Source organism: Oncorhynchus keta, chromosome 35, assembly GCF_023373465.1.
Source record: "Oncorhynchus keta strain PuntledgeMale-10-30-2019 chromosome 35, Oket_V2, whole genome shotgun sequence".
Lineage (NCBI taxonomy): Eukaryota > Metazoa > Chordata > Actinopteri > Salmoniformes > Salmonidae > Oncorhynchus > Oncorhynchus keta.
Window position 1 is genome coordinate 75534575 of NC_068455.1, and position 25943 is coordinate 75560517.

At 45.8% G+C, this 25943-nt stretch overlaps 2 protein-coding genes across 3 annotated transcripts; one reads left to right on the forward strand and one right to left on the reverse strand.

Moving 5' to 3' along the window:
* Positions 1-7126: 7126 nt before the first annotated feature.
* Positions 7127-16348, reverse strand: LOC118374958 (polyadenylate-binding protein-interacting protein 2B-like). Of its 2 annotated transcripts, none has more exons than XM_035761459.2 (4): positions 16047-16348; positions 11904-12076; positions 10333-10509; positions 7127-10171 (listed from the first exon to the last, which is right to left on the reverse strand). In XM_035761459.2, the coding sequence occupies exons 2-4, from the start codon at positions 12063-12065 to the stop codon at positions 10115-10117; spliced, it is 396 nt and encodes a 131-aa protein (XP_035617352.1). In that variant the 5' UTR covers positions 12066-12076; positions 16047-16348; the 3' UTR covers positions 7127-10114. The 2 variants fall into 2 exon arrangements, with proteins under 2 accessions (XP_035617352.1, XP_035617351.1); XM_035761458.2 differs by lacking the exon at positions 16047-16348 and adding an exon at positions 15501-15658.
* Positions 16349-17952: 1604 nt separating this feature from the next.
* LOC127915530 (uncharacterized) lies at positions 17953-19736 on the forward strand. Its single transcript, XM_052495704.1, has 4 exons — positions 17953-18000; positions 18706-19188; positions 19237-19485; positions 19575-19736. Exons 1-4 carry the CDS (start codon positions 17953-17955, stop codon positions 19734-19736), a joined length of 942 nt encoding a protein of 313 aa, XP_052351664.1.
* Positions 19737-25943: the final 6207 nt, after the last annotated feature.

The following is a 25943-nucleotide window of genomic DNA, read 5'->3' on the forward strand; positions in this document are numbered from 1 at the left end:
CACAGACAAACTGAAATGGTCCACCCACACAGACAGTGTGGTGAAGGAGCAACAGTGACTCTTCAACCTCAGGAGGCTGAAGAAATTTGGCTTGTCACCCAAAACCCTGACAAACTTTTACAGATGCACAATCGAGAGCATCCTGTCGGGCTGTATCACCGCCAGGTACGGCAACTGCACAACGCATCACCGGGAGCAAACTACGTGCCCTCCAGGACACCTACAGCACCCGATGTCACAGGAAGGCCAAAAAAATCATCAACCACCCGGACCACTGCCTTTTCACACCACTACCATCCAGAAGGCGAGGTCAGTACAGGTGCATCAAAGCAGGGACCGAGAGACTGAAAAACAACTTCTATCTCAAGGCCATCAGACTGTTAAACAGTCATCGCTAACATTGAGGCTGCTGCCAACATACAGACTCAAACCTCTGGCCACTTTAATAAATGAACATAATAAAAGGTATCAGTAGTCACTTTAATATTTACATACCCTACATTACTCATCTCATATGTACAGTTGAAGTCAGAAGTTTACATACACTTAGGTTGGCGTCATTAAAACTTGTTTTTCATCCACTCCGCAAATTTCTTAACAAACTATAGTTTTGGCAAATCTACTTTGTGCATGACACAAGTAATTTTTCCAACAATTGTTTACAGACAGATTATTTCACTGTATCACAATTCCAGTGGGTCAGAAGTGTACATACACTAAGTTGACTGTGCCTTTAAACAGCTTGGAAAATTCCAGAAAATGATGTCATGGCTTTAGAAGCTTCTGATAGGTATGATTTACATAATTTGTGTCAATTGGAGGTGTACCTGTGGATGTATTTCAAGGTCTACCTTCAAACCCAGTGCCTCTTTTCTTGACATCATGGGAAAATCAAAAGAAATCAGCAAAGACCTCAGAAAAAAAAATTGTAGACCTCCACAAGTGTGGTTCATCCTTGGGAGCAATTTCCAAACGCCTGAAGATACCATGTTCATCTGTACAAACAATAGTACGCAAGTATAAACCATGGGACCATGCAGCCGTCATACCGCTCAGGAAGGAGACATGTTCTGTCTCCTAGAGATGAACGTACTTTGGTGCGAAAAGTGCAAATCAATCCCAGAACAACAGCAAAGGACCTATGAAGATGCTGGAGGAAACGGGTACAAAAGTATCTATATCCACAGTAAAACGAGTCCTATATCGACATAACCTGAAAGGCCACTCAGCAAGGAAGAAGCCACTGCTCCAAAACTGCCATAAAAAAGCCAGACTACGGTTTGCAACTGCACATGGGGACAAAGATCGTACTTTTTCGAGAAATGTCCTCTGGTCTGATGAAACAAAAATATAATATTTTGGCCATAATGACCATCGTTATGTTTGGAGGAAGAAGGGGGAGGCTTGCAAGCCCAAGAACACCATCCAAACCGTGAAGCACAGGGGTGGCAGCATCATGTTGTGGGGTTGCTTTGCTGCAGGAGGGACTGGTGCACTTCACAAAATAGATGGCATCATGAGGAAATAACATTATGTGGATAAATCTCAAGACATCAGTCAGGAAGTTAAAGCTTGGTCGCAAATGGGTCTTCCAAATGGACAATGACCCCAAGCATACTTACAAAGTTGTGGCAAAATGGCAAAAAGGACAACAAAGTCAAGGTATTGGTGTGGCCATCATAAAGCCCCGACCTCAATACTTAGAAGATTTGTGGGCAGAACTGAAGAAGTGTGTTCGAGCAAGGAGGACTACAAAACCAGACTCAGTTATACCAGCTCTGTCAGGAGGAATGGGCCAAAATTCACCCAACTTATTGTGGGAAGCTTGTGGAAGGCTACCCGAAACGTTTGACTCAAGTTAAGCAATTTAAAGGCAATGCTACCAAATACTTTGATGGAATAAATAAAAGCTGAAATAAATCACTCTACTATTATTCTGACATTTCACATTCTTGAAATAAAGTGGTGATCCTAACTGACCTAGGACAGGGAATTTCTACTAGGATTAAATGTCAGGAATTGTGAAAAACAGTTTAAATGTATTTGGCTAAGGTGTATGTAAACTTCAGACTTCAACTGTATATTCTGTATTCTATACCATCTATTGCATCTTGCCTTTGCAGCTCGGCCATCGCTCATCCATATATTTATATGTACATATTCTTATTCACCGCTTTAGATATGTGTGTATTAGGTAGTTGTTGGGTAATTGTTAGATTACTTGTTAGATATTACTGCACGGTCGGAACTAGAACAAGCTACACTCGCATTAACATCTGGTAACCAAGTGACCAATAATATTTGATTTGAAAACAAAGGTAATGGACTACAGGAGACAGCAGAGAGAGCACGCTCCCATCCACATCCACAGGGCTGCAGTGGAGGGTCAAGAGCTTCAAGTTCCTCAGCGTCCCTTCACACAGACTGTGTGGTGAAGGAGGCGGAAACAGCGCCTCTTCAACCATCAGGATGATGAAGAAATTTGGCTTGGTCCTTAAGACCCTCACAAACTTCTATATATGCAACATTGAGAGCATCATGAGAAGTAGGAGACAGTACAGGTGCATAAAACCTGGGACTGAGAGACTGATAAAACAGCTTCCATCTCCAGGCCATCAGACTTCACCCACTATCTGACCTCTGCCCAGTACCCTGTCCTGGGCTTTTTCACGTAGAGAATTCAGTACCCTGGTTCGGTTTCCTGGAGCTTGTTAAGTTAATCTTTCACAAACCTGAAAAACAACAGTTTCATGTTGCGATTAACAAGATGCACGTTCTACATGACATTAGCGAGCTAGCTATTTTTAGAACCTGGTACTCTGGTCCTGGACCCGTTACTCAAACATGTTCAGGATTTGTTTCACACATGCTTTATAGCGCAAATCAGGGTACCAAACAGTCCACGATCCGGATCATAAAGGGATATGTGAAAACATCCTTAGTCAATGTTACTATCCGGCTACCACCCGGTACCTTCGAGACTGCTGCCCTATGTACATTTAACATTACATTTAAGTCATTTAGCAGACGCTCTTATCCAGAGCGACTTACAAATTGTAATCACACCAGTGTACATAGTCAATGAACACTGGTCACTTTGTTTACATACTGTTTTACCCACTTCATATGTATATACTGTATTCTAGTCATGGCTCATCCTGCATAATGGCAGATAGCCTAGTGGTTAGAGAGTTGGGCCAGTAACCGAAAGGTTGCTAGATCGTAAAAATCTGTCTTTCTGCCCCTGAACAAGGCAGTTAACCCACTGTTCCTAGACCCAACATTGTAAATAAGAATATGTTCTTAACTGACTTGCCACATAAAAACTACTGCTGTACATACCTGTTTTATTCATATACTGTTTATAATAAACTTTGAGAGATTTTGCATTGAGTATTGTAGCCCTTGACCGTGACTCCATTGGAAGAAGGGGTCTTCTGTATGGGTTTATAGTTAAGAGCCCCGACGCTCGGTCTGAACATTGACACTCATCTCTTTCTGTACGGTTTTTGGACGCCTAATGTCCTTATTTCATAACCTCAAGAAATAATCATTGTCAAACAAAAAGGGTAAATTGATAGACACCTTTTATTGGGTTAGAGTTCCCACACGGCCATAACTCCATGTCACAGCGCGTGTTTACAGAAGACCGACTGACGACGGGACTACCTGGGATAATTAGCACACTGCATCTCCCAACACCTGTGTGTAATCGGAAGATGGACGCCACAAACGTGTTGCTACTGAAAAATACTGGTCGGCTGCAATTGTGTTAAAACTGTTTAGAGGAAGTGTGATTTCTGTTTCTAGAACAGTACCGCAATTGAGAATCAATTCATGTTTAGATGGAGTATTTTGGCTTAATTTACAATTTAGCCATTTATCAGACGCTCTTATCCAGAGCAACTTACAGTAGTAGTAAGTGCAGACACACAACCTTAGCATTGCAAGTGCTAACTGAGCCACATGGCTTCCAGAGCCAATTCACCTTTAAACAGAACATGGAGTAACATTAGGCTCCTTTCAGGCCATTATTGTGCTAGGACTACCAGTCACAGAAATAAGATACCATAGGGAGTGTGTAGGGGGACCCTGATACTGTGTACGAGGCAAACTATTGTGTGTGTGTGTGTGTAGGACCTGGATACTGTGTACGGGGCTAACTATGGTATGAGTGTCTGTGTACGACCCTGATCTCTGAGGGGTCTTTGGGCTGGTTTGCTAACTACCTCAGAGTGTAATGTGTAAAGTCAGAAACTCTGCTATCTCAGCCACTGCCTCTCGCCAAGGGAGTACCCCAAGGCTCGATCCTAGGCCCCACGCTCTTCTCAATTTACATCAACATAGAGCCCTACTGCCCGACACTCTCATCCATTTACATGCAGATACACTCTTATACTCAGCTGGCCCCTCCCCGGATTTTGTGTTAAATGCTCTACAACAAAGCTTTCTTAGTGTCCAACAAGCTTTCTCTACCCTTAACCTTGTTCTGAACACCTCCAAAACAAGCAAAGGTCATGTGGTTTGCTAAGAAGAATGCCCCTCTCCCCACAGGTGTGATTACCTCTGAGGGTTTAGAGCTTGAGGTAGTCACCTCATACAAGTACTTGGGAGTATGGCTAGATGGAACACTGTCCTTCTCTCAGCACATATCAAAGCTGCATGCTAAAGTTATTTTTAGACTTGGTTTCCTCTACCGTAATCGCTCCTCTTTCACCCCATCTGTCAAACTAACCCTGATTCAGATGACCATCCTACCCATGCTAGATTACAGAGACATAATTTATAGATCAGCAGGTAAGGGTGCTCTCGAGCAGCTAGAGGTTCTTTACCATTTGGCCATCAGATTTGCCACCAATGCTCCTTATAGGACACATCACTGCACTCTATACTCCTCTGTAAACTGGTCATCTCTGTAAACCTGTCGCAAAACCCACTGGTTGATGCTTATTTATAAAACCATCTTAGGCCTCACTCCCCCCTATCTGAGATATCTACTGCAGCCCTCATCCTCCACATACAACACTCGTTCTGCCAGTCACATTCTGTTAAAGGTCTCCAAAGCACACACATCCCTGGGTCGCTGCTCTTTTCAGTTAACTGCAGCTAGAGACTGGAATGAACTGCAACAAACACTCAAACTGGACAGTTTTATCTCAGTCTCTTCAAAGACTCAATCATGGACACTGACAGTTGTGGCTGCTTTGTGTAATGTATTGTCTCCACCTTCTTGCCCTTTGTGCTGTTGTCTGTGCCCAATAATGTTTGTACCATGTTTTGTGCTGCTACCATGCGGTGTTGTTGTCTTGGGTCTCTATGTACGTTTGTGTTGTCTCTCTTGTGAATTGTCCTATATTTATATTGTATTCATTTTAATCCCAGGCCCCCGCAGGAAGCCTTTTGGTAGGCCGTCATCGTAAACAAGAATGTATTTAACTAGGCAAGTTGAGAAAATGTTAAATAAAAAGTTCGCCTCATACACATTATCTAACTATGGTACGAGTGTGTGTGTGATATCAACAAAAGGTCACATGCTGTACTGCAAGTCATTATGCTGAACACTGAAGTAGCAACAGAAGTAGAAACATACTGTTCCCATTAACACACCATGATTGGGTCCCAAATGGCACCTATTCCCTACATAGTGAACTGCTACTATGGACCAGTAGTGGACTATGGAGTGAATAAGGTGCCATTTTCAGATGCAACACATCAGTTGCATCCTCCTCACCAGACGCCCATGTCCTGCCCCAGGACCTGTCCAGAACACCAGCCACTGACCAACAGCCTTCATCCTCCTCACCAGACTCCCATGTCCTGCCCCAGGACCTGTCCAGAACACCAGCCACTGACCAACAGCCTTCATCCTCCTCACCAGACTCCCATGTCCTACCCCAGGACCTGTCCAGAACACCAGCCACTGACCAACAGCCTTCATCCTCCTCACCAGACTCCCATGTCCTACCCCAGGACCTGTCCAGAACACCAGCCACTGACCAACAGCCTTCATCCTCCTCACCAGACTCCCATGTCCTGCCCCAGGACCTGTCCAGAACACCAGCCACTGACCAACAGCCTTCATCCTCCTCACCAGACTCCCATGTCCTGCCCCAGGACCTGTCCAGAACGCCAGCCACTGACCAACAGCCTTCATCCTCCTCACCAGACTCCCATGTCCTGCCCCAGGACCTGTCCAGAACACCAGCCACTGACCAACAGCCTTCATCCTCCTCACCAGACTCCCATGTCCTGCCCCAGGACCTGTCCAGAACACCAGCCACTGACCAACAGCCTTCATCCTCCTCACCAGACTCCCATGTCCTGCCCCAGGACCTGTCCAGAACACCAGCCACTGACCAACAGCCTTCATCCTCCTCACCAGACTCCCATGTCCTGCCCCAGGACCTGTCCAGAACACCAGCCACTGACCAACAGCCTTCATCCTCCTCACCAGACTCCCATGTCCTGCCCCAGGACCTGTCCAGAACACCAGCCACTGACCAACAGCCTTCATCCTCCTCACCTTAATCTTTGAATAGTTTTTTTCCCCCTTACAGCAAATGATCATAAATAAACAGTCAGGAAAAAAACATCCCTTCATCTGAAATTCCGTTATTTTCACGAAGTATGCTGAAGTTACACATGCTTCAGTATGCTGACGTTACACATGCTTCAGTATGCTGACGTTACACATGCTTCAGTATGCTGAAGTTACACATGCAATAACAAAATAATCATGGCTGTTCCTCAATACATTTCTCCTTAAACCTTTGGAATAACACCTAAACCTATCGCCGTTGTCTTTGAGCAGGTTGTGAAGGGAAGGTAGAGCCATGTACCTAGTGGTGGTGTAGTGCAGCCCTCGGGCGGTTCTAAACCAACCTCGCCAGGAGTCTTCCCCGGGGCGGTTCTAAACCAACCTCGCCAGGAGTCTTCCCTCGGGGCGGTTCTAAACCAACCTCGAAGTCTTCCCTCAGGGCGGTTCTGAACCAACCTCGCTGGGAGTCTTCCAAGAGAAACGTTCCCATTGTTTGTGCTCATCAAAAGTAATATGACAATCTTTCCTTCCTCCTAACGTTGAGAAATAACTCCTAAACAAGTTGACAAAGACAACCAGCCGTTTACCTGCATTTTTTCATCTTTATTAATCTTTTTTTTTTTGTATTGAAATTCATACTTTGTGTTGTCAGGACTTTCCAACTCAAAAATCACAAAAAAGAAAATGATTTATGTAAATCCACTCGGCGGACAATTCTTATTGGTTGACCCAGCGTGCACGTGGCCTGTGATTAGTCAACTTGACCTCAAGTACCGCCCATTCATTTGAACCTCCCCTAGACACTGAGCTAAAGACAGACAAGTATGAACCCCAAAATGGCACCCTATTGCCCATGTGGTGCACTACCACTGGGAGCCCCATGGGCCCTGATCAAAAGTAGGGCACTATACGAAGGAATATGGCTGCCATTTTGGAATTCATTTCCAATTCCCGTTTTGACCACAGGCTACGGCAACCCAAGAGAGACAAAAACAACTTTGCTCCTCGAAAGACAAAATAAATGAGATTTAAATTTTTAAAACAGAGCCTGATCAGGTGTTTATATAAACACGATTGAACCAACAAGAGTTCAACATGATGCTTCCATTCTTTCAGTACTGAGAGGCCGCGTCCTAAACGGGACCCTGTTCCTTATTTAGTGCACTACTTTTGACCTGAGCCCGTAGGGTTCTGGTTAAAAGTAGAACACTGTACGGGGAACAGGGTGCCATTTGAGATGCAAGCCAGAGAACAGCCTCGTTCCAAACACTAAAATACCCTAACCCCTACACCCTTGTTCACTTAGAACCATCAAAAGGGTTCAAATGCTCCCCATACAAGACCTACCTTTCAGATCCAGGTTCTGATATGGGGGCTAGAACCTCAATCTTTTCACCCACAAGGGGTTAGGGGATAGGAGAGAGGAGTAACTGATTTGGAACCAGACCCGTGAGGAATAAAAACCGCTCTACACAGAGTGTTTATGATGTCAGAGGAAATTTAGGCAGGTCTGTAGGTGGTTATCAATAAAAACGTCACAATCCTGTGCAGAGTGTTCGAGTTGGCTGCTAGGGGGGCAAGGAGATCCCTCGCTCCGCTAAAACCATTGACAACTATGTGCCATTTTTAGGGATTGCTAAATAACTGTTTTCATCAGCTCTTGAAGAGCATAGTCAAGAGATATACAGCAAGTAACTGCATGCTTTCATGGTCAATAAACATCAATTGATCATGTTTTTTTTTTTTTTTAGATATGTGAGAGTAACCTATTAATTTGGCATGTAGCATAATAGATTTCCAGACAACATAATTTATCTTGCTTCAGAGATTAGGCTTGTGGAAAGAGCTTGACATGGACAAGTCCTCATCTTGGTAAAGTGGACTACGGTCACCTCCACTAGAGGACAAGCAAATCAAACAATATCTAGTTTATACACTGGAAGTTAGCTAGCCACATTGACGCCATCTGCCGTTAGCTAGCCACATTGACGCAATCTGCCGTTAGCTAGCCACATTGACGCAATCTGCCGTTAGCTAGCCACATTGACGCAATCTGCCGTTAGCTAGCCACATTGACGCAATCTGCCGTTAGCTAGCCACATTGACGCAATCTGCCGTTAGCTAGCCACATTGACGTGTTACATCAATTTATTCTCTATCACATCTGTCAGCAGCAATAGGGATTAAAACACTCTTAAAAACAATGTTGTCAAGGGGATAATGTTAGCTAACGTTACTAGGTAGGCCTATGTTGGTTGGGAAAAAGCACAATAGGTCTACTTACCACTATGTTTAGCCAACTGTACAAAGTTTCTACCAGTAGCTAGCAAAGTTAAACATTATCAACCAACAGTACATCTGCAAATGCCCCCTTCTGCTGCTTGACAGGCAGAGCCCACAACTGATGGGAAATTAACCTAAACCACTCATACTGGTCAGGTAATAGCTCTCCTTTCTATCACTCAAATATCCAATCAATGGTGGTCAATATTGAGATATATCGTGAGGCTACCCTCGCGTATCTGAAATTCCATGATCAATTTATGTTTACTGATCACGGAAAGTATGCAGTTAATTTAGAACTGATGATAAAGGCAAATGTGGAATAATCTGATGTTTGTATTTTTGACTCTGGGCTTCAAGAGGAGATATTACAACCAAATAGTTAACATTTGTTTAACAATCCCTTGAAAACGGCACGCAGTTGTCAACAGTTTAAGTGGAGCTAGGAGTCTCCTTGCCCCCTCAGCAGGCGATTCAAAACCTCTGCACCGTATTGTGACATTTTACTGATAACGACCTATTGAACAGAGTCATTATGATGTCATATTGTAACCAGAGGTACGTAGATGTACAGAGTTCTAGAACGGACAACTGTCTGTCATCCATGTTGGCACCGGGTCATTCTATAGCAACAAGAACATTCTTAGTTGGATTCCAATTAGAATGGTAATGTTGTGGAACATTCCGGCACAAACATGGCAGCCATGAAAAGTATAAACGCAGATCTCAAAATGGCACCCTACTTCCTATGTAGTGCACTACTTTGGACCAGGTAGTGCACAATGAAAGTGGAACGGGGTGTCATTTGCGATTTGCCTGTTGCAATATCATGGAGTTTTTAGGTGCCAACATGGCAGCCATGAAAAAGGTCGGTAAATCTCAGAGTTTCTCGTTACTCTGTATATGTACGTCTCGGTGTGCATCCAAAAAGGTACCCTGTTCCCTATGGACTCAAGCCCATGGACCCTGGTCAAAAGTAGTGCACTACATAGGGAATAGCGTGCAATTTGAGACACTACCTTTACAGTGTACATGGAGCAGCAGCTCCCTCGATAGGGTTTTATTCATACTGACACCCCCCACCCTGTCCCTTAGTTAACCATCAAACAAACAGAAAATCAAAATAAAAGTCCCCCCACCCTCCTATGGGTTTCTACCTACACGCCCTGGACCTGTGTGTGTTGTTCGGTGTGTGTGTGTGTGTTCCGGACGAGGCCGCCAGAGTCTCTGCGAGGGTGTGTGAGATCGTGCTTGTGTGTGCGCGTGGGCGCTCCCTGGGGGTGAGGGGGACTCCTAGTATTTCACTCCTGGAATGAACTCCTTCGCATCGGGGTTCAAGTTGCTCTTCCTCTGCAGGGAGACATGGAGTGGAGTGATGGCGAGAATTTAAAAAAGGAGAAGAAAAAGTGAGAACCATGCAATTGTACAAAACTCATTTTTACAAGATGGCGATCTATTGTTGTACATGTGTGTTCTCTGATGTGTGTGTGTGTTCCGCTGTGTCTCCTCACCGCCATCTCCTCTGCGTTTCCTCCATCGCTGACTGACAGGCCGTTAAGCTGCTGCTGGATCTGACCCACCCCCGAGGGGAGGTCCCTGGCCGGGATGAACCAATCCTGGTCCTCCTCATCCAACATCTCCTGGAAACAACGCTCCAAGAACTCCTGCTCCAACAACTCCTCTTCAACCTGACAGAGACAGAGAGACATAGACAGAGAGACAAAGAGACAGAGCTATCAGCCACAACCGTTGTTGACAGGTGTGTAAAATTGAGCACACTGCCATGCAATCTCCATAGACACACATTGGCAGTAGAATGGCCTTACTGAAGAGCTCAGTGGCTTTCAACATGCCACCTTTACAACAAGTCAGTTCGCCAAATTTCTGCCCTGCTAGAACTGCCCCGGTCAACTGTAAATGCCGTTATTGTGAAGTGGAAACGTGTAGGAGCAACAGCTCAAGTGCAAAGTGATAGGCCACACAAGCTCACAGAACAGGACTGCTGAGTGCTGAAGCATGGGGGGAAAAAAAATTCTGTCCTCGGGTTGCAACATTCACTACGGAGTTCCAAACTGCCTCTGGAAGCAACGTCAGCACAAGCACTGTTCGTCGGGGACTTCATGAAATGGGTTTCCATGGCCGAGCAGCCGCACAGAAGAGTGATGATCACACTTCACAATCTGGCAGTCCGGCTGACTCATTTGGGTTTGGCGGATGCCAGGAAAACGCTACCTGCCCGAATGCATTGTGACAACTGTAAAGTTTAGTGGAGGAGGAATAATGGTCTGGGGCTATTTTTCATGGTTAGGGCTAGGTCCCTTGGGTCCACTGAAGGGAAATCTTAACGCTAAAATGACATTCTAGACAATTCTGAGTTTCCAAGTTTGGGGAAGGCCCTTCCCTGTTTCAGCATGAAGATGCCCCCGGGCACAAAGTGAGGTCCATAAAGAAATGGTTTCGTCGAGATCGGTGTGGAAGAACTTGACTGACCTGCAGAGCCCTGACCTCAACCCCATCGATCCTTTGGGATGAATTGGAACGCCGACTGCAAGCTAGCCCTAATCGCTCAACATCAGTACCTGACCTCACTAATGCTCTGTGGCATTAGTCCCCACAGCAATGTGCCAGCATCTAGTGGAAAACCTTCCCAGAAAAGTGGAGACTTATAACAGCAAGGGGGGGCAACTCCATATTAATGCCCATGTTTTTGGAATGAGATGTTCAACAAGCAGGTGTCCACATACTTTTGGTCATGTAGTGTACGTGGAGGGAGGGGGTGGAGTGAGAGTGAAACAACGCACCAGGAACTCTTCAGACACTAGTAGTAGTTTATCAGTGAGCCAGGGTGAAATGATCTGTTCTCAGTGCCCAGTATAGAAAGGGAGGGAGAGAGAGATAGACAAAGAATGAAGGCTTGTCTTACTGTAATGAGATATCCTCATTACACTAAAAAACCCATTACACAACACACAGAGAGAATGGTGTGTGGTTGGATTCCACCTCTAAAGGGTTTCCTCTTGATAAGACAGACATCAAGCAGACACATCTGGGACTAACTGTCTGTGTGTGTGTGTACACCAACCTGTCTGTTGTAAACATCCTCGTTCTCCATCCACATGTACTCAGCAAAGGGATCGTCCCCTCCCTGATCCCCCTCTCCTGGATGCCCATTTGCTACAGGCTCCTTGCCTTCCTTCCCCGGAGCCCCACCCCCCGGCGTCTTCACTACCTCGGGACCACTCATCTCCGACGGCTCTGATGGGACCGGAGAGATGAAGCATGGTTACACACACACACACACACTTCTTGTTTGATTTTTTGGGGTATTTCTGAGTAGTATTGGCATTGTGACAACCCTACCAGTGTTTCCACTGCAGTCGTTAAGCTGTGCTGCTGCGCACAGGGCGGGAAATTAACACCAGCTAAATGCTTGTAGATTTCCTCATTGGCTGGTGGTCACAGAGCATTTGGAAGCAGTTTTTTTTTTGCTTGGCTATATGCATTGTCTAATCTGTTAAAATCATTTTACAAATAATTATACTAATATGTTATTGGGCAAATCCCCCATTCATTTGAGTACAATATCCTTTTAAAAAGTCCCCAGAACTGACCATTCTACATTTTAAAAAATAAATAATAAAATAAATATCAGGGGGGGCGGTACCCCCCCACAACCAGCCTGAGAAACACAAGGAGGCAGTTCTGCAGGAGTTTCATAAACAACCATGTAGACAAACAGCATCCATAAACATAGTAGAACACTGCAGCACAGACAATAGAACATAATGACATAACAGAAGGCCTGTGAATTCTCTCATCTGTTATCTTTAGAACGGTCCTTAATGACACCAGGACTGTACAAACTATAAATCACTGACAAACTAAAGCACATCAGACAAACTGTCTGGTAGATCGAGGAATGAAGTAGCCAGGCCAGGGATTGACATTTTTTTTTTTATTAAAAAAGGAAAGGTGACACACACACACTCCACAAATCTAACGTAAAACACAAAAGCTCATCGAAAAATGTTACTACTACACTTCTAATTTTTGCAATTTGAAGTAGGTACAAAAGTGCCTATGTTTTGTTGCTAGTAGATAAAGATCAAATCTAATTTTATTCGTCATATGCTTGGTAAACAAACAGGTGTAGACTAACAGTGTTATGCTTACAGAGCCCAAAATACAAATGTAAAGTGATATGTCGTATTGGGACTTTTAGTTGGAAGCATGAAACCAATTAACATTTTTAAAAGCAACCTAATTATGCAATATTCCCCTTAAGGTCTGAAAAGGCACTCGCCCTCGGGGTAAATCAGGAGGATTTTTTTGGTTGCCTAACGATTATGATCCCTTACCCAAGTAACTATTTTCACCTACACACAGAGGAAGAACCAGAAAGACCAGACTTGTGGAACTATTTGTATTTTGGTTGTCACCTGAAGAAAGAAAATCAACCACAGGGGCAACCAGAGGTTGTTGATGATTGACTGCAATAGGGCTGAATATCAATCCCTGCGCCATGCCTAGAATGGTAGAACAGTGGTTCAAGCTCCATACTGATTTCAGTTCAATACAGTTGAAACTAACAAGCGCCATACTGATTTCAGTTCAATACAGTTGAAAGAAGCTCCATATTGATTTCAATTATAGTTAAATAAGGCTGAATGTAACATTGAGATAACCACTTATAATAAAGAAAGGAAAATAGTAAAGGATCATTATACTTTGCATGCATTGATGGTAATAGGAATTGTATGAGGTATGATCGGATTGGGGATAGTAAATTGGCCATGTTCTGTTATGTCTCCACCCGGCACAGCCAGAAGAGACTGGCCACCCCTCATTAGTTCCCGTCTAGGTTTCTTCCTAGGTTTTGGCCTTTCTAGGGAGTTTTTCCTAGCCACCTACTTCCACACCTGCATTGCTTGCTGTTTGGGGTTTTCGTCTGGGTTTCTGTACAGCATTTTGAGATACTCGCTGATCAAAGAATGGCTATATAAATACATTTGATTTGATTAAATTAGAATCTGGAGCAACACCTGGCCTGTGTAGTCCATTGGTTAGTGACTCGGACCCCTGGCTCGAGACAACATGGCTACCTTTCCTTTCTCAATTAAATACAACGAATATATATATATATTTGAAAGAATTTGGACCAGTGTCGTCAGAATACAGTTCAACCACAGGTGGCTGATGGAAAGTCTAGTAGAAGCTCCACACGGAGAAGCAATGTAATCGAACCGTTTCCTGTATTATATACACACACATTTCTACTACGTTACACTCATTCCCTGTCATTCAGAGGGAGAACAAAAGAACACATTGTGAATGAGGCAGCGACGCCTCTACTTGAGAGGGGAAAACACCACATTTTGAGAATATATATATATATAAGTCGTCAATAAAACGTGTACGGCCATGGACCGGTGCTTATGTAATACAGCTAGTCAGAGACCTGCGTGACATTGCAGAGGATTGCACTGCCTGTGTGAATGCTATAGCAAGCTATATCTGAAAGTTAAACACGTAGTGAGCTACAATAGCTAGCTGCTCTTCCGAGACAGCAATCCTAACGTGGACAGCTAGCTACAGTGCCAGTCCTTGTACATTAGCGAGCTTGCTACTGCAGTGCAGGACAATTTGCGAACTTCACACGAAGCCACGTGTTTTCTTTATTTAGCGATCAACAATGGCAAAATGGCACACCTGTGTGTGGAATAGCTACTGCGCATTTCTAGCTGGTTAGCCATCCCTGGTAAATATAGTTAAGTCTGATGCTATTTGTATTGGGGTCAACGTGTTGTTGTGTAACTTATTTAACCACGCTGCATGCAGGGAGGGGCTTGCTCGTGTATGTATACAATGACAAATGTAAACACGTTATTAACCATTAGTTATTTTCGGCCTCGTTAAAAGCTTAACTTAATTCTGCTAAGATAAGTCTTATGGGGGGGTAGTTTATCAACCTGCCTTCCATTGCCAGCTAATAAACCAGTCTCACACCTTACCAAAACGCCTTCCTAGCTAAGAATGGAAAACAAATGGTGGCTAACATCGGGGTTGGTGACGACCAACAAAAACGACAACGACACATGAAATTAGCGTGAAAATGATTGTGAGGGCTTAGCTAGGCAATGCTAGCTGCAACATGCTACCACCACCATGGGATGGGCCTGCATGGAAAACATAAAGAAACACTTAAGCTGGCTAAAGGAGTTAGCGAACTCCTTTAACTAGCTAACAGAGGCTAACGGTCACGAAAAAAAAAAAGAAAAAGTTTAACGGTAAACATATTTTGAAACGGCTGGTACTAGAACGTATTTCCCACAAACACACGTAACAATGGCAATGTCAGATCTTAGAACGGCAAAAAACGCAAGGCTAACAATGGCAATGTCAGATCTTAGAATGTCAGAACGCAAGGCTAACAATGGCAATGTCAGATCTTAGAACGGCAGAACGCAAGGCTAACAATAGGTTCGAGTTCCATTCCCATCTGGGTTGATGCGTCAGAGACGCAATTAGCTAAGCTAGGCTAGCTGGCATTTAGCTAGGTCAGTGCATGGCATTTCGCACGGAATCGGGCCAAGACGCAATATTTAGTTTTCAAATATTTGGCTGTGAAATCCACGTAAAAATAAATAAATAAATAACGGCGGGTGTTCTAGAGTCATACCTGGCATCCCCTGCTTCAGTGTTCCCTCTTTACTTTTTTTTTTAAAGACTAAATAAAAAAACGTATTTCCAACACACTCGTAGGCTAGCTAACGTTAGTTAGCTAAATACATTAGGAACACGGTGGTCATGTGGTCTAAAGGCTTGGACAAACAGCCAACAAGCGCCCTCCCCTGCCTCTCACCAAAACACACACTTGCGTGGCTAACATTAAAACGAGTGGAGTGGTAAGAGAGACAAAGTCAGCGGGAGGTATATGTTGAACAATAAATATAAATATGACCGTATAGCGGATACTATTAAAACGTTTAATGGTGACAAACGTGTTATAGCTAGCTAGTAGCAGAGTAAACAATGCTTAACAGACAAGTGCGAGTGTTTTGACTAACTCACCAACTACCTACATCCTTTATCGTTATCTAGCTTTGTTTGGATATTCAACAGTCAAGCGAACGATACGGGCTTGCCAAGTTAAGATTGAAAACACAGCCACAGCTGTTAGCAACCTACGATAGCCGCTAACCTATAAATAGGTAACGTTACTCACCAACCAAGTTGAAATGTGGTAAACAAACCCCGTAGTAAAAACTAAACGGCAGCTCCTATGAAAGCGGCTCCTCAATTGCCGAAATAACCCCCAGAACAAAACAATTTAACACATCCAATTTTAAGATTCGTAAATATGCGTCTTTGTCCGTTTTTCCCCGTTATAGTCCATAGAGAAAGAGCCTCGAAAATCACGATTTGTGCCACAACCGCGAGCCAGGAAAACGGTCACGTGGTACCGATTGTACAACTGTACACACCGACTATTGGTGGGAACGGAAATCAGTCAACTCCATTTACTGACATCACTGGTATGGAGTAAAACAAGAAACAGCCCCTTTTCATTCACAGACGGAGTAAAAAAACTATGTGCAATCTGGTAAAGTAGGGCATATGGATATATATATAGTCATTGGGCGGGTTACACATAATTTCCTCCTTACCCTAATTGTATTCCTGGTGCCTTTATAATATGTGTCAAGTTAATTATTTCCTGGGCTAAACTGTGACGAGTACCATATCAACAAGTACGGTCATTACTAATCCTTTCATATGTGATTGTCCAAGAGAGTAGAGGAAAAAAGTCAATTCAAGACTATTGAGATTCTGCTAATGGCAATGGTTGAAATGCAGTATCTTTAACAGTCAGCAGAGGGCGCCACAAATACACATTTTAAGAGCATGGGAAGTGTTTGTGGGAGAGAGAACACTTAATGGAACACAAAGCCTTCACTGTCTCATCCTGGAATATCCTAGGCTTGGAGTCCTCTGCCTTTTGCCTAAAGAACAGGAAACTGGATTTCACCAAAGAAATCAGAAATACAGACAATGTCATCCTACAAGAAACATGGTATAGCGGAGATGATCCCACTGGTTGCCCTCTGGGTTACAGAGAGCTGGTAGTCCCATCCACCAAACTACCAGGCGTGAAACAGGGAAGGGACTCAGGGAGTATACTAATTCGGTATAGAGCAGACCTAACCTAGACTTTTTCTATTGTGTTATTGACTGTACCCTTGTTTATTCCATGTGTAACTCTGTGTTGTTGTTTGTGTCGCACTGCTTTGCTTTATCTTGGCCAGGTCGCAGTTGTTAATGAGAACTTGTTCTCAACTAGCCTAACTGGTTAAATAAAGGTGAAATAGAAAGAAGTGTTAAGAAAATATTTACCAAATACACTAAAGTAAAAAATAATAAAAAGTAGCACAATAACATAACGATAACGAGGCTATATGCAGGGGGTGCCAGTACAGAGTCAGTGTACTGGATCAGCTGTTCTCTTCCTGAACTAAGAATGCACTGGAGGGAAAAGAGATTGGGGCGATGTGTAAAAAAACAACTTCCCCATCACCACAAGAGAAACCTCCCAGCCTGCAGCTCTCTCTAAAATAACTAAGTTGTAATCAGTCAGTGTACGGTGGTTCAGGTTAGAGTTCATTTGTACATTTGTACAAACTGTTTGCTAATGATCTTGTCAAGTCCTGACCTTAGAGATCCTTTTATTCTCTATGTTTGTTTGGTCAGGGTGTGACTCGGGTGGGAAAGTTTATGCTTTCTGGTTCTTTGTTTTTGGCCGGGTATGATTCTCAATCAGGGACAGCTGTCTATCGTTGTCTCTGATTGGGAATCATACTTAGGTAGCCTTTTTTCCTTTTCTCATTTGTGGGTTGTTGTCTTCGTTTAATGCATGTATAGCCTCACGGAGCTTCACGTTAGTTTTTGTTGTTTATTGTTTTGTTGGCGACATTTAAAAATAAATAAAAATGTACAACGCTGCACCTTGGTCCAGTCATTTTCAAGACGACGTTCGTGACAGAACAACCCACCACAAACGGACCAAGCGGCGTGGCCGGGAGGAGCAGACCGAGTGGGCATGAGAAAACATTCTGGAAGGAAATGGATCCTGGATGTGGAAGGAGATCCTGGCTGAAAAGGATCGGCTGCCGTGGAAGCAGGTGGGAAGGCGGAGGCAGCTAGTAAAGGGGCCCAGCGTTACACAGGGTCACGGCTGGCAAGGAAGACCGGGAGGCCACTCCAAAATTAAAAATGGGGGGGGGGCAGACGGAGAGGTTGGCGGAGCTAACTCCCCGTGCTCACGGTAGGGAGCCGTGGTACTGGTCAGGCACCGTGTTATGCGGTGAAGCGCACAGTGTCTCCAGTGTTCGTTCACAACCCGGTGCGCTACATTCCAGCTCCCCACATTGGACGGGCTAGAGGGGGCATCCAGCCAGGACGGATGGTGCCGGCTCTACGCTTGAGACCTCCAGTGCTCCTCCACGGCCCAGTGTATCCGCTGCTCCAAGCACCAGGCTTCCAGTGCATCTCCCAGGTCCGGTGAGACCTGTTCCGGCTCCACGTTCAAAGCCTCCAGTGATGATCCATGGCCCGAAGCCTCCAGTGATGATCCATGGCATGAAGCCTCCAGTGATGATCCATGGCATGAAGCCTCCAGTGATGATCCATGGCATGAAGCCTCCAGTGATGATCCATGGCACGAAGCCTCCAGTGATGATCCATGGCATGAAGCCTCCAGTGATGATCCATGGCACAAAGCCTCCGGCGAGGGTCCCCAGTACAAGGCCTCCGGCGAGGGTCCCCAGTACAAGGCCTCCGGCGAGGGTCCCCAGTACAAGGCCTCCGGCGAGGGTCCCCAGTACAAGGCCTCCGGCGACGGTCCCCAGTACAAGGCCTCCGGCGATGGTCCCCAGTACAAAGCCTCCGGCGAGGGTCCCCAGTGGGCGATGGTCCCCAGTCCCCCGGCGAGGTCCCCAAGGCCTCCGGCGACGGTCCCCAGTACAAGGCCTCCGGCGATGGTCCCCAGTACAAAGCCTCCGGCGAGGGTCCCCAGTACAAGGCCTCCGGCGGGGTCCCCAGTACAAGGCCTCCGTCCCCAGTACAAGGCCTCCGGCGAGGGTCCCCAGTACAAGGCCTCCGGCGAGGGTCCCCAGTACAAGGCCTCCGGCGAGGGTCCCCAGTACAAGGCCTCCGGCGACGGTCCCCAGTACAAGGCCTCCGGCGATGGTCCCCAGTACAAGGCCTCCGGCGAGGGTCCCCAGTACAAGGCCTCCGGCGAGGGTCCCCAGTACAAGGCCTCCGGCGAGGGTCCCCAGTACAAGGCCTCCGGCGAGGGTCCCCAGTACAAGGCCTCCGGCGACGGTCCCCAGTCCGGAGCCTCCGGCGACGGTCCCCAGTACAAGGCCTCCGGCGAGGGTCCCCAGTACAAGGCCTCCGGCGATGGTCCCCAGTACAAGGCCTCCGGCGATGGTCCCCAGTACAAGGCCTCCGGCGATGGTCCCCAGTACAAGGCCTCCGGCGACGGTCCCCAGTCCGGAGCCTCCGGCGATGGTCCCCAGTACAAGGCCTCCGGCGAGGGTCCCCAGTACAAGGCCTCCGGCGATTGGCCTCCGGCGACGGTCCCCAGTCCGGAGCCTCCGGCGATGGTCCCCAGTACAAGGCCTCCGGCGAGGGTCCCCAGTACAAGGCCTCCGGCGATGGTCCCCAGTCCGGAGCCTCCGGCGACGGTCCCCAGTCCGGAGCCTCCGGCGAGGGTCCCCAGTACAAGGCCTCCGGCGATGGTCCCCAGTCCGGGGCCTGCGGAGAGGGTCCCCACACCAGAGGCGCCACGAAAGTGGGGGGAGCCAGAGGTGGAGTGGAGTCTGCGTCCTGGCACCGGACCCTTCCACAAAGATAGATGTCCACCCGGACCCTCCCCTATAGTGTCAGGTTAGCGGCCGGAGTCCGCACCTTTGGAGGGGGTACTGTCACGCCCTGACCGTAGAGATCCTTTTATTCTCTATATTTGTTTGGTCAGGTGTGACTCGGGTGGGAAAGTTTATGCTTTCTGGTTCTTTATTTTTGGCCAGGTATGATTCTCAATCAGGGACAGCTGTCTATCGTTGTCTCTGATTGGGAATCATACTTAGGTAGCCTTTTTTCCTTTTCTCATCTTTCGGCTTGTTCTCTTCGTTTAATGCATGTATAGCCTTACGGAGCTTCACGTTAGTTTTTGTTGTTTATTGTTTGTTTGTTTTTTATTGTTTTGTTGGCGACATTTAAAAATAAAGAAAAATGGACGCTCACCACACTGCACCTTGGTCCAGTCATTTTCAAGACAATGTTCGTGACAGATCTGGTATTTCTGTCTCCAACAAAGGAGGGCCTACAGCAGCACCCTATATCTTATGCACAGATTCTGTCAGACCTGGGCCCTGTCAGACCTGGGCCCTGTCAGACCTGGGCCCTGTCAGACCTGGGCCCTGTCAGACCTGGGCCCTGTCAGACCTGGGCCCTGACAGACCTGGGCCCTGACAGACCTGGGCCCTGACAGACCTGTGCCCTGTCAGACCTGGGCCCTGACAGTAAATCTCAGTAGGACAAAAATAATGGTTTTCCAAGAAAGGTCCAGTTGCCAGGACCACAAATACAAATGACATCTAGACACCATTGCTCTAGAGCACAGAAAAAACGATACATACCTCGACCTAAACATCAGCACCACGGGTAACTTCCACAAAGCTGTGAACGATCTGAGAGACAAGGCAAGAAGGGCCTTCTATGTCATCAAAAGGAACATAAAATTTTACATCCCAATTAGGATCTGGCTAAAAATGCTTGAATCAGTTATAGAACCCATTGCCCTTCATGGTTGTGAGGTCAGGGGTCTGCTCACCAAACAAGAATTCACAAAATGGGACAAACACCAAATTGAGAGACTGCATGCAGAATTCTACAAAAATAGCTCTCCTCTGTGTACAACATAGAACACCAAATAATGCATGCAGAGCAGAATTAGGCCGATACCCACTAATTATCAAAATCCAGAAAAGAGCAGTTAAATTCTACAACCACCTAAAAGGAAGCGATTCCCAAACCATCCATAACAAAACCATCACCTACAGAGAAATTAACCTGGAGAAGAGTCCCCTAAGCAACCTGGTCTTGGGGCTCTGTTCACAAACACAAACAGACCCCACAGAGGCCCAGTACAGCAACAGCAACACAATTAGACCTAACCAAATCATGAGAAAACAAAAATATATTTACTTGACACATTGGAAAGAATTAACAAAAAAACAGAGCAAACTTGAATGTTATTTGGCCCTAAACAGAAAGTACACAGTGGCAGAATACCTGACCACTGTGACTGACCCAAAATTAAGGATAGCATTGACTATGTATAGACTCAGCCTTGCTATTGAGAGAGGCCGCTATAGGCAGAACTGTCTCTCAAGAGAAGACAGGCTATGTGCACACTGCCCACAAAATGAGGTGGAAACTGAACTGCACTTCCTAACCTCCTGCAAAATGTATGACAAAATGTATGACCATATTAGAGACACATATTTCCCTCAGATCACACAGACCCACAAAGAATTTAAAAACAAACCCAATTTTGATAAACTCCCATATCTACTGGGTGAAATACCACAGTGTGCCATCACAGCAGCAAGATGTGTGACCTGTTGCCACACGAAAAGGGACAAACGCAATTGTAAATACAACCCATGTTTGTTTGTTTTCATTTTCCCTTTTGACCTTTAACCTTTAACTATCTGCACGTTGTTTTAACACAGAGCCACAATATGGCATTTGATATGTCTCTATTCCTTTGAAACTTGTGTAATGTTTACTGTTAATTTTGTATTTGTTTATTTCACTTTTGTTTATGGTCTATTTCACTTGCTTTGGCAATGTAAACATATGTTTCTCATGCCAGAGAGAGAGAGAGAGAGAGAGAGGGAGAGAGATGTGTGTGAGAGACAATAAAATGAGTAGTAAAGTTGTAGAGCGCCAGATGTACCCAAGAGTGTGTGTGTGTCGGTGTGAGATTATACAGACTCTGTTGACCTCACATAAAACACTTGCAGTCTGTTACTCATAATCTGTATCTCTCTCTCCTTTATTCTCTCTCCTTTATTCTCTCTCTCTCGCTCTCTCTCTAGACTAGACTCCGTCGGGCTCTCTGTTAGAGGGCAGTGGTTTGTTGGCGGGGGGGGGGCTTCAAACTCACCAACACTACCTGGGGTGGGGACCCATAGCTACAGGAAAGGCACACACACTTGTTTACAACACACACACACACACACACACACACACACACACACACACACACACACACACACGTGGAAAGGAAGCCACACCTTAATACACACACAGGTAGTGAGAGTCAAAGCACTCCTTCTATTTGTGCAAACTTGATTGGTCACTAGACAGAATTGGCAAAATATTTGAATGGGGGCAATTATGGTGTGTGTGTGTGTGTGTGTGTGTGTGTGTGTGTGTGTGTGTGTGTGTGTGTGTGTGTGTGTGTGTGTGTGTGTGTGTGTGTGTGTGTGTGTGTGTGTGTGTGTGTGTGTGTGTGTGTGTGTGTGTGTGTGTGTGTGTGTGTGTGTGTGTGTGTGTGTGTGTGTGTGTGTGTGTGTGTGTGCACTATGTGTTCTCAAAGGTCAGGGAATTTTGCATGTCCTGAAAAGTAAAAATTGTATTTTAGGTTTAAGTGTTATGTTCAGGGTTTGGGGTTAAGGTTAGGGTTAATAGTTAGGGTTTTGGGAAAATAGGATTTTGAATGGGAAAACATTTTTACTTCCCAAAAAGTCCTGAGAAGTAATGAAAACATGGCTGTGCGTGTGAGGGGAAGGAGACGGGGTTGGGATGTTGAGGGGTGTGTCTGTCCAGGATACCAGAATTCCAGAGATAACGATGAAGCGTCCACAAGGAATGTCCCAGGGTTCCTCCCTGTCACCTGACCAATCACTTCCTGTCTCGCTGAGGGGATGTCACGTTCTGACCTTAGTTCTTTTATTATGTCTTTGTTTTAGTATGGTCAGGGCGTGAGTTGGGTGGGTTGTCTAGGTTCCTTTTTCTATGATTTGGTATTTCTGTGTTTGGTCTGGTATGGTTCTCAATCAGAGGCAGCTGTTTAGCGTTGTCCCTGATTGAGAACCATACTTAGGTAGCCTGGTTTCACTGTTGAGTTGTGGGTGTTTATTTTCCGTGTTTGTTACACGGGACTGTTTAGTTTGTTTCACTTTGTTGTTTTGTATGTTTGTAGTGTTCAGTTTGTCTTATTAAAATGGACACTTACCACGCTGCACATTGGTCCGATCTCTCTTACTCCTCATCAGAAGAAGACTATGAATATTACAGGGGACAAGGACAATGCTGGACATCTGGACCAAGACTCACCCTAAGAGTGTGTCTGTTCCACGTGGCTGGTGGCACCTTAATTAGGGAGGGATACCAGTCTTCTTTAGCTAATTTGCCACTCCTGTCGACTGGTACCCAGACTACATTGGGGCAGCAGGTAGCCTAGTGCGTTGGTCCAGGAACCAAAAGGTTGCTGGATCGAATCCCCGAGCTGACGAGGTAAAAATCTGTCATTCTGCCCCTGAACAAGGCAGTTGACCCACTGTTCCTAGGCTGTCATTGTACATAAGAATTTGTTCTTAACTGACTTGCCTAGTTAAATAAAGGTTACATTTGTTTATTTATTTTTTAAATGTAGATAGCAATGGCTGGAACGGAATCAATGGAATGGTATCAAACATGTCACACACATGGTTTCCATGGTTTCGATGCTATTCCATTCACTCCCTTCCGGCCGTTACTATGAGCCGTCCTCCCCTCACCAGGTGGTGTGTGTATATTTGTCCAGGTGTCTAGCAGTGTCCTTGTCTGTGGTGTAGTGAAGGGTTGCTAGGGGGCTTGGATGGGCCAGGCTGGGTTGTTAGGGGGCTTGAATGGGCCAGGCTGGGTTGTTAGGGGGCTTGAATGGGCCAGGCTGGGTTGCTAGGGGGCTTGGATGGGCCAGGCTGGGTTGTTAGGGGGCTTGGATGGGCCAGGCTGGGTTGTTAGGGGGCTTGAATGGGCCAGGCTGGGTTGTTAGGGGGATTGAATGGGCCAGGATGGGTTGTTAAGGTAAACACAGTTTACACACCTTTTTTACTATTGCGTGACAGTTTACTCACCTTTTGTGGAAAAATGCATTGAAAATACTTTACTCACCACAACCAGCAAACAGTTTACCCACTCTTCTTCTTCTTCTTTTTTTTGTTGGTTCCACTAAATCACAAGCCCTCCTTGCCCTCAACAATGATACTGTAAATCTTTAAACACAGCGCCATCCGACCCGGAAGCCAGCCAATGTGTCGGAGGAAACACCGTGCACCTGGTTAGCGCACACTGCGCCCGGACCGCCACAGGAGTCACTGGTGCACGATGAGACAAGGTTATCCCTACCGGCCAACCCCTCCCTAACCCGGACAACGGTAGGCCAACTGTGCGTCGCCCCACGGACCTCTCGGTCGCGACCGGTTACGACAGAGCCTGGGCACGAACCCAGAGTCTCTGGTGGCACAGCTGGCGCTGCAGTACAGCGCCCTTAACCACTGCGCCACCCGGGAGGCCCTTGAACCAAATAGTCTTGTTCTAATCCCAACCTGCCTGGTTCAGTCACACAACCTGTCGTCCTGAGAAAGCCATTTATTGGTCCATAAAGAAAGAGGTAGAGGAACAAAGCCAGTCATTGGTCCACAAAGAGAGAGGTAGATGAACAAGGAAATAGTTTTTGTTGTAACTTTATTGTACAATGTATGCATTATGTCCAGACCTTCAAGAACCAAAGAAGACGACTGGAAATAAAAAAGGGAGTGTAGTGGAGGGAGAGAGAGAGATGGAGAGAGAGAGATGGAGAGAGGGATATAGAGAGAGAGATGGAGACAGAGAGATGGAGAGATGGAGAGAGATATAGAGAGATAGATATATATAGAGAGAGAGAGAGATGGAGAGAATGAGAGAGAGAGATGGAGAGATTGAGATGGAGAGAGAGATATAGAGCTGGAGAGAGAGAGATGGAGAGAGAGATGGAGAGATGGAGAGAGATATAGAGAGATAGAGAGATAGATATAGAGAGAGAGAGAGATGGAAAGATTGAGATGGAGAGAGAGAGATGGAAAGATAGAGATGGAGAGAGAGAGATGTAGAGAGAGAGATGGAAAGAGAGAGATGGAGAGATGGAGAGAGATATAGAGAGATAGATATATATATAGAGAGAGAGAGAGAGATGGAGAGAATGAGAGAGAGAGATGGAGAGATTGAGATGGAGAGAGAGATATAGAGATGGAGAGAGAGAGATGGAGAGAGAGATATAGAGAGAGAGATGGAGAGATGGAGAGAGATATAGAGAGATAGATATAGAGAGAGAGAGATGGAGAGATGGAAAGATTGAGATGGAGAGAGAGAAATGGAAAGATAGAGATGGAGAGAGAGAGATGTAGAGAGAGAGATGGAAAGAGAGAGATGGAGAGAGAGAGATGGAAAGATAGAGATGGAGAGAGAGAGATGGAGAGAGAGTGATGGAGAGAGAGAGATGGAAAGAGAGAGAGAGATGGAGAGATGGAAAGAGAGCGATAGAAAGAGCTGGAATGCTAGGCTACCAATCGGAGTGAGAGAACAAGAAGAGGAAAGGAAAGGAGAGTGATGGAGGGTAGAGAACTAGAATCGAATCCATATGGGGCCATCTCCTTGATTGCCATATAGACCAAGCCTGAATCTCAAATGCCGACCTATTCCCTATGGACCCTGGTCAGAATTAGTTCACTAAGTAAGGAATAGGGGGCTATTTGGGATGCTGCCCTAATGACTTCCAGACTCCCCTCACAGCTAATTTGATTTGAAAATATGACAGGACTTGGAGTGTGTGTGTGTGTGTGTGTGTGTGTGTGTGTGTGTGTGTGTGTGTGTGTGTGTGTGTGTGTGTGTGTGTGTGTGTGTGTGTGTGTGTGTGTGTGTGTGTGTGTGTGTGTGTGTGTGTGTGTGTGTGTGCGTGTGTTCCAGAAATGGGGGGGGTCATTCTGCCCACTCAAGAGAAATCCCTTCCTCTGCCTATGGGGAGCGGGGC

Coding starts and splice junctions, on each gene's coding strand:
- LOC118374958 (XM_035761458.2), bottom strand. Junction 10,510..11,903: donor AGGATGTTTACAACAGACAG/GTTGGTGTACAC, acceptor TGTCTCTGTCAG/GTTGAAGAGGAGTTGTTGGA. Junction 10,172..10,332: donor GAAACGCAGAGGAGATGGCG/GTGAGGAGACAC, acceptor GTCTCCCTGCAG/AGGAAGAGCAACTTGAACCC.
- LOC127915530 (XM_052495704.1), top strand. CDS start 17,953: ATGTGGAAGGAGATCCTGGCTGAAAAGGATCGGCTGCCGTGGAAGCAG. Junction 18,001..18,705: donor ATCGGCTGCCGTGGAAGCAG/GTGGGAAGGCGG, acceptor CCCCAGTACAAG/GCCTCCGGCGACGGTCCCCA. Junction 19,486..19,574: donor GTCCGGAGCCTCCGGCGATG/GTCCCCAGTACA, acceptor GACGGTCCCCAG/TCCGGAGCCTCCGGCGAGGG.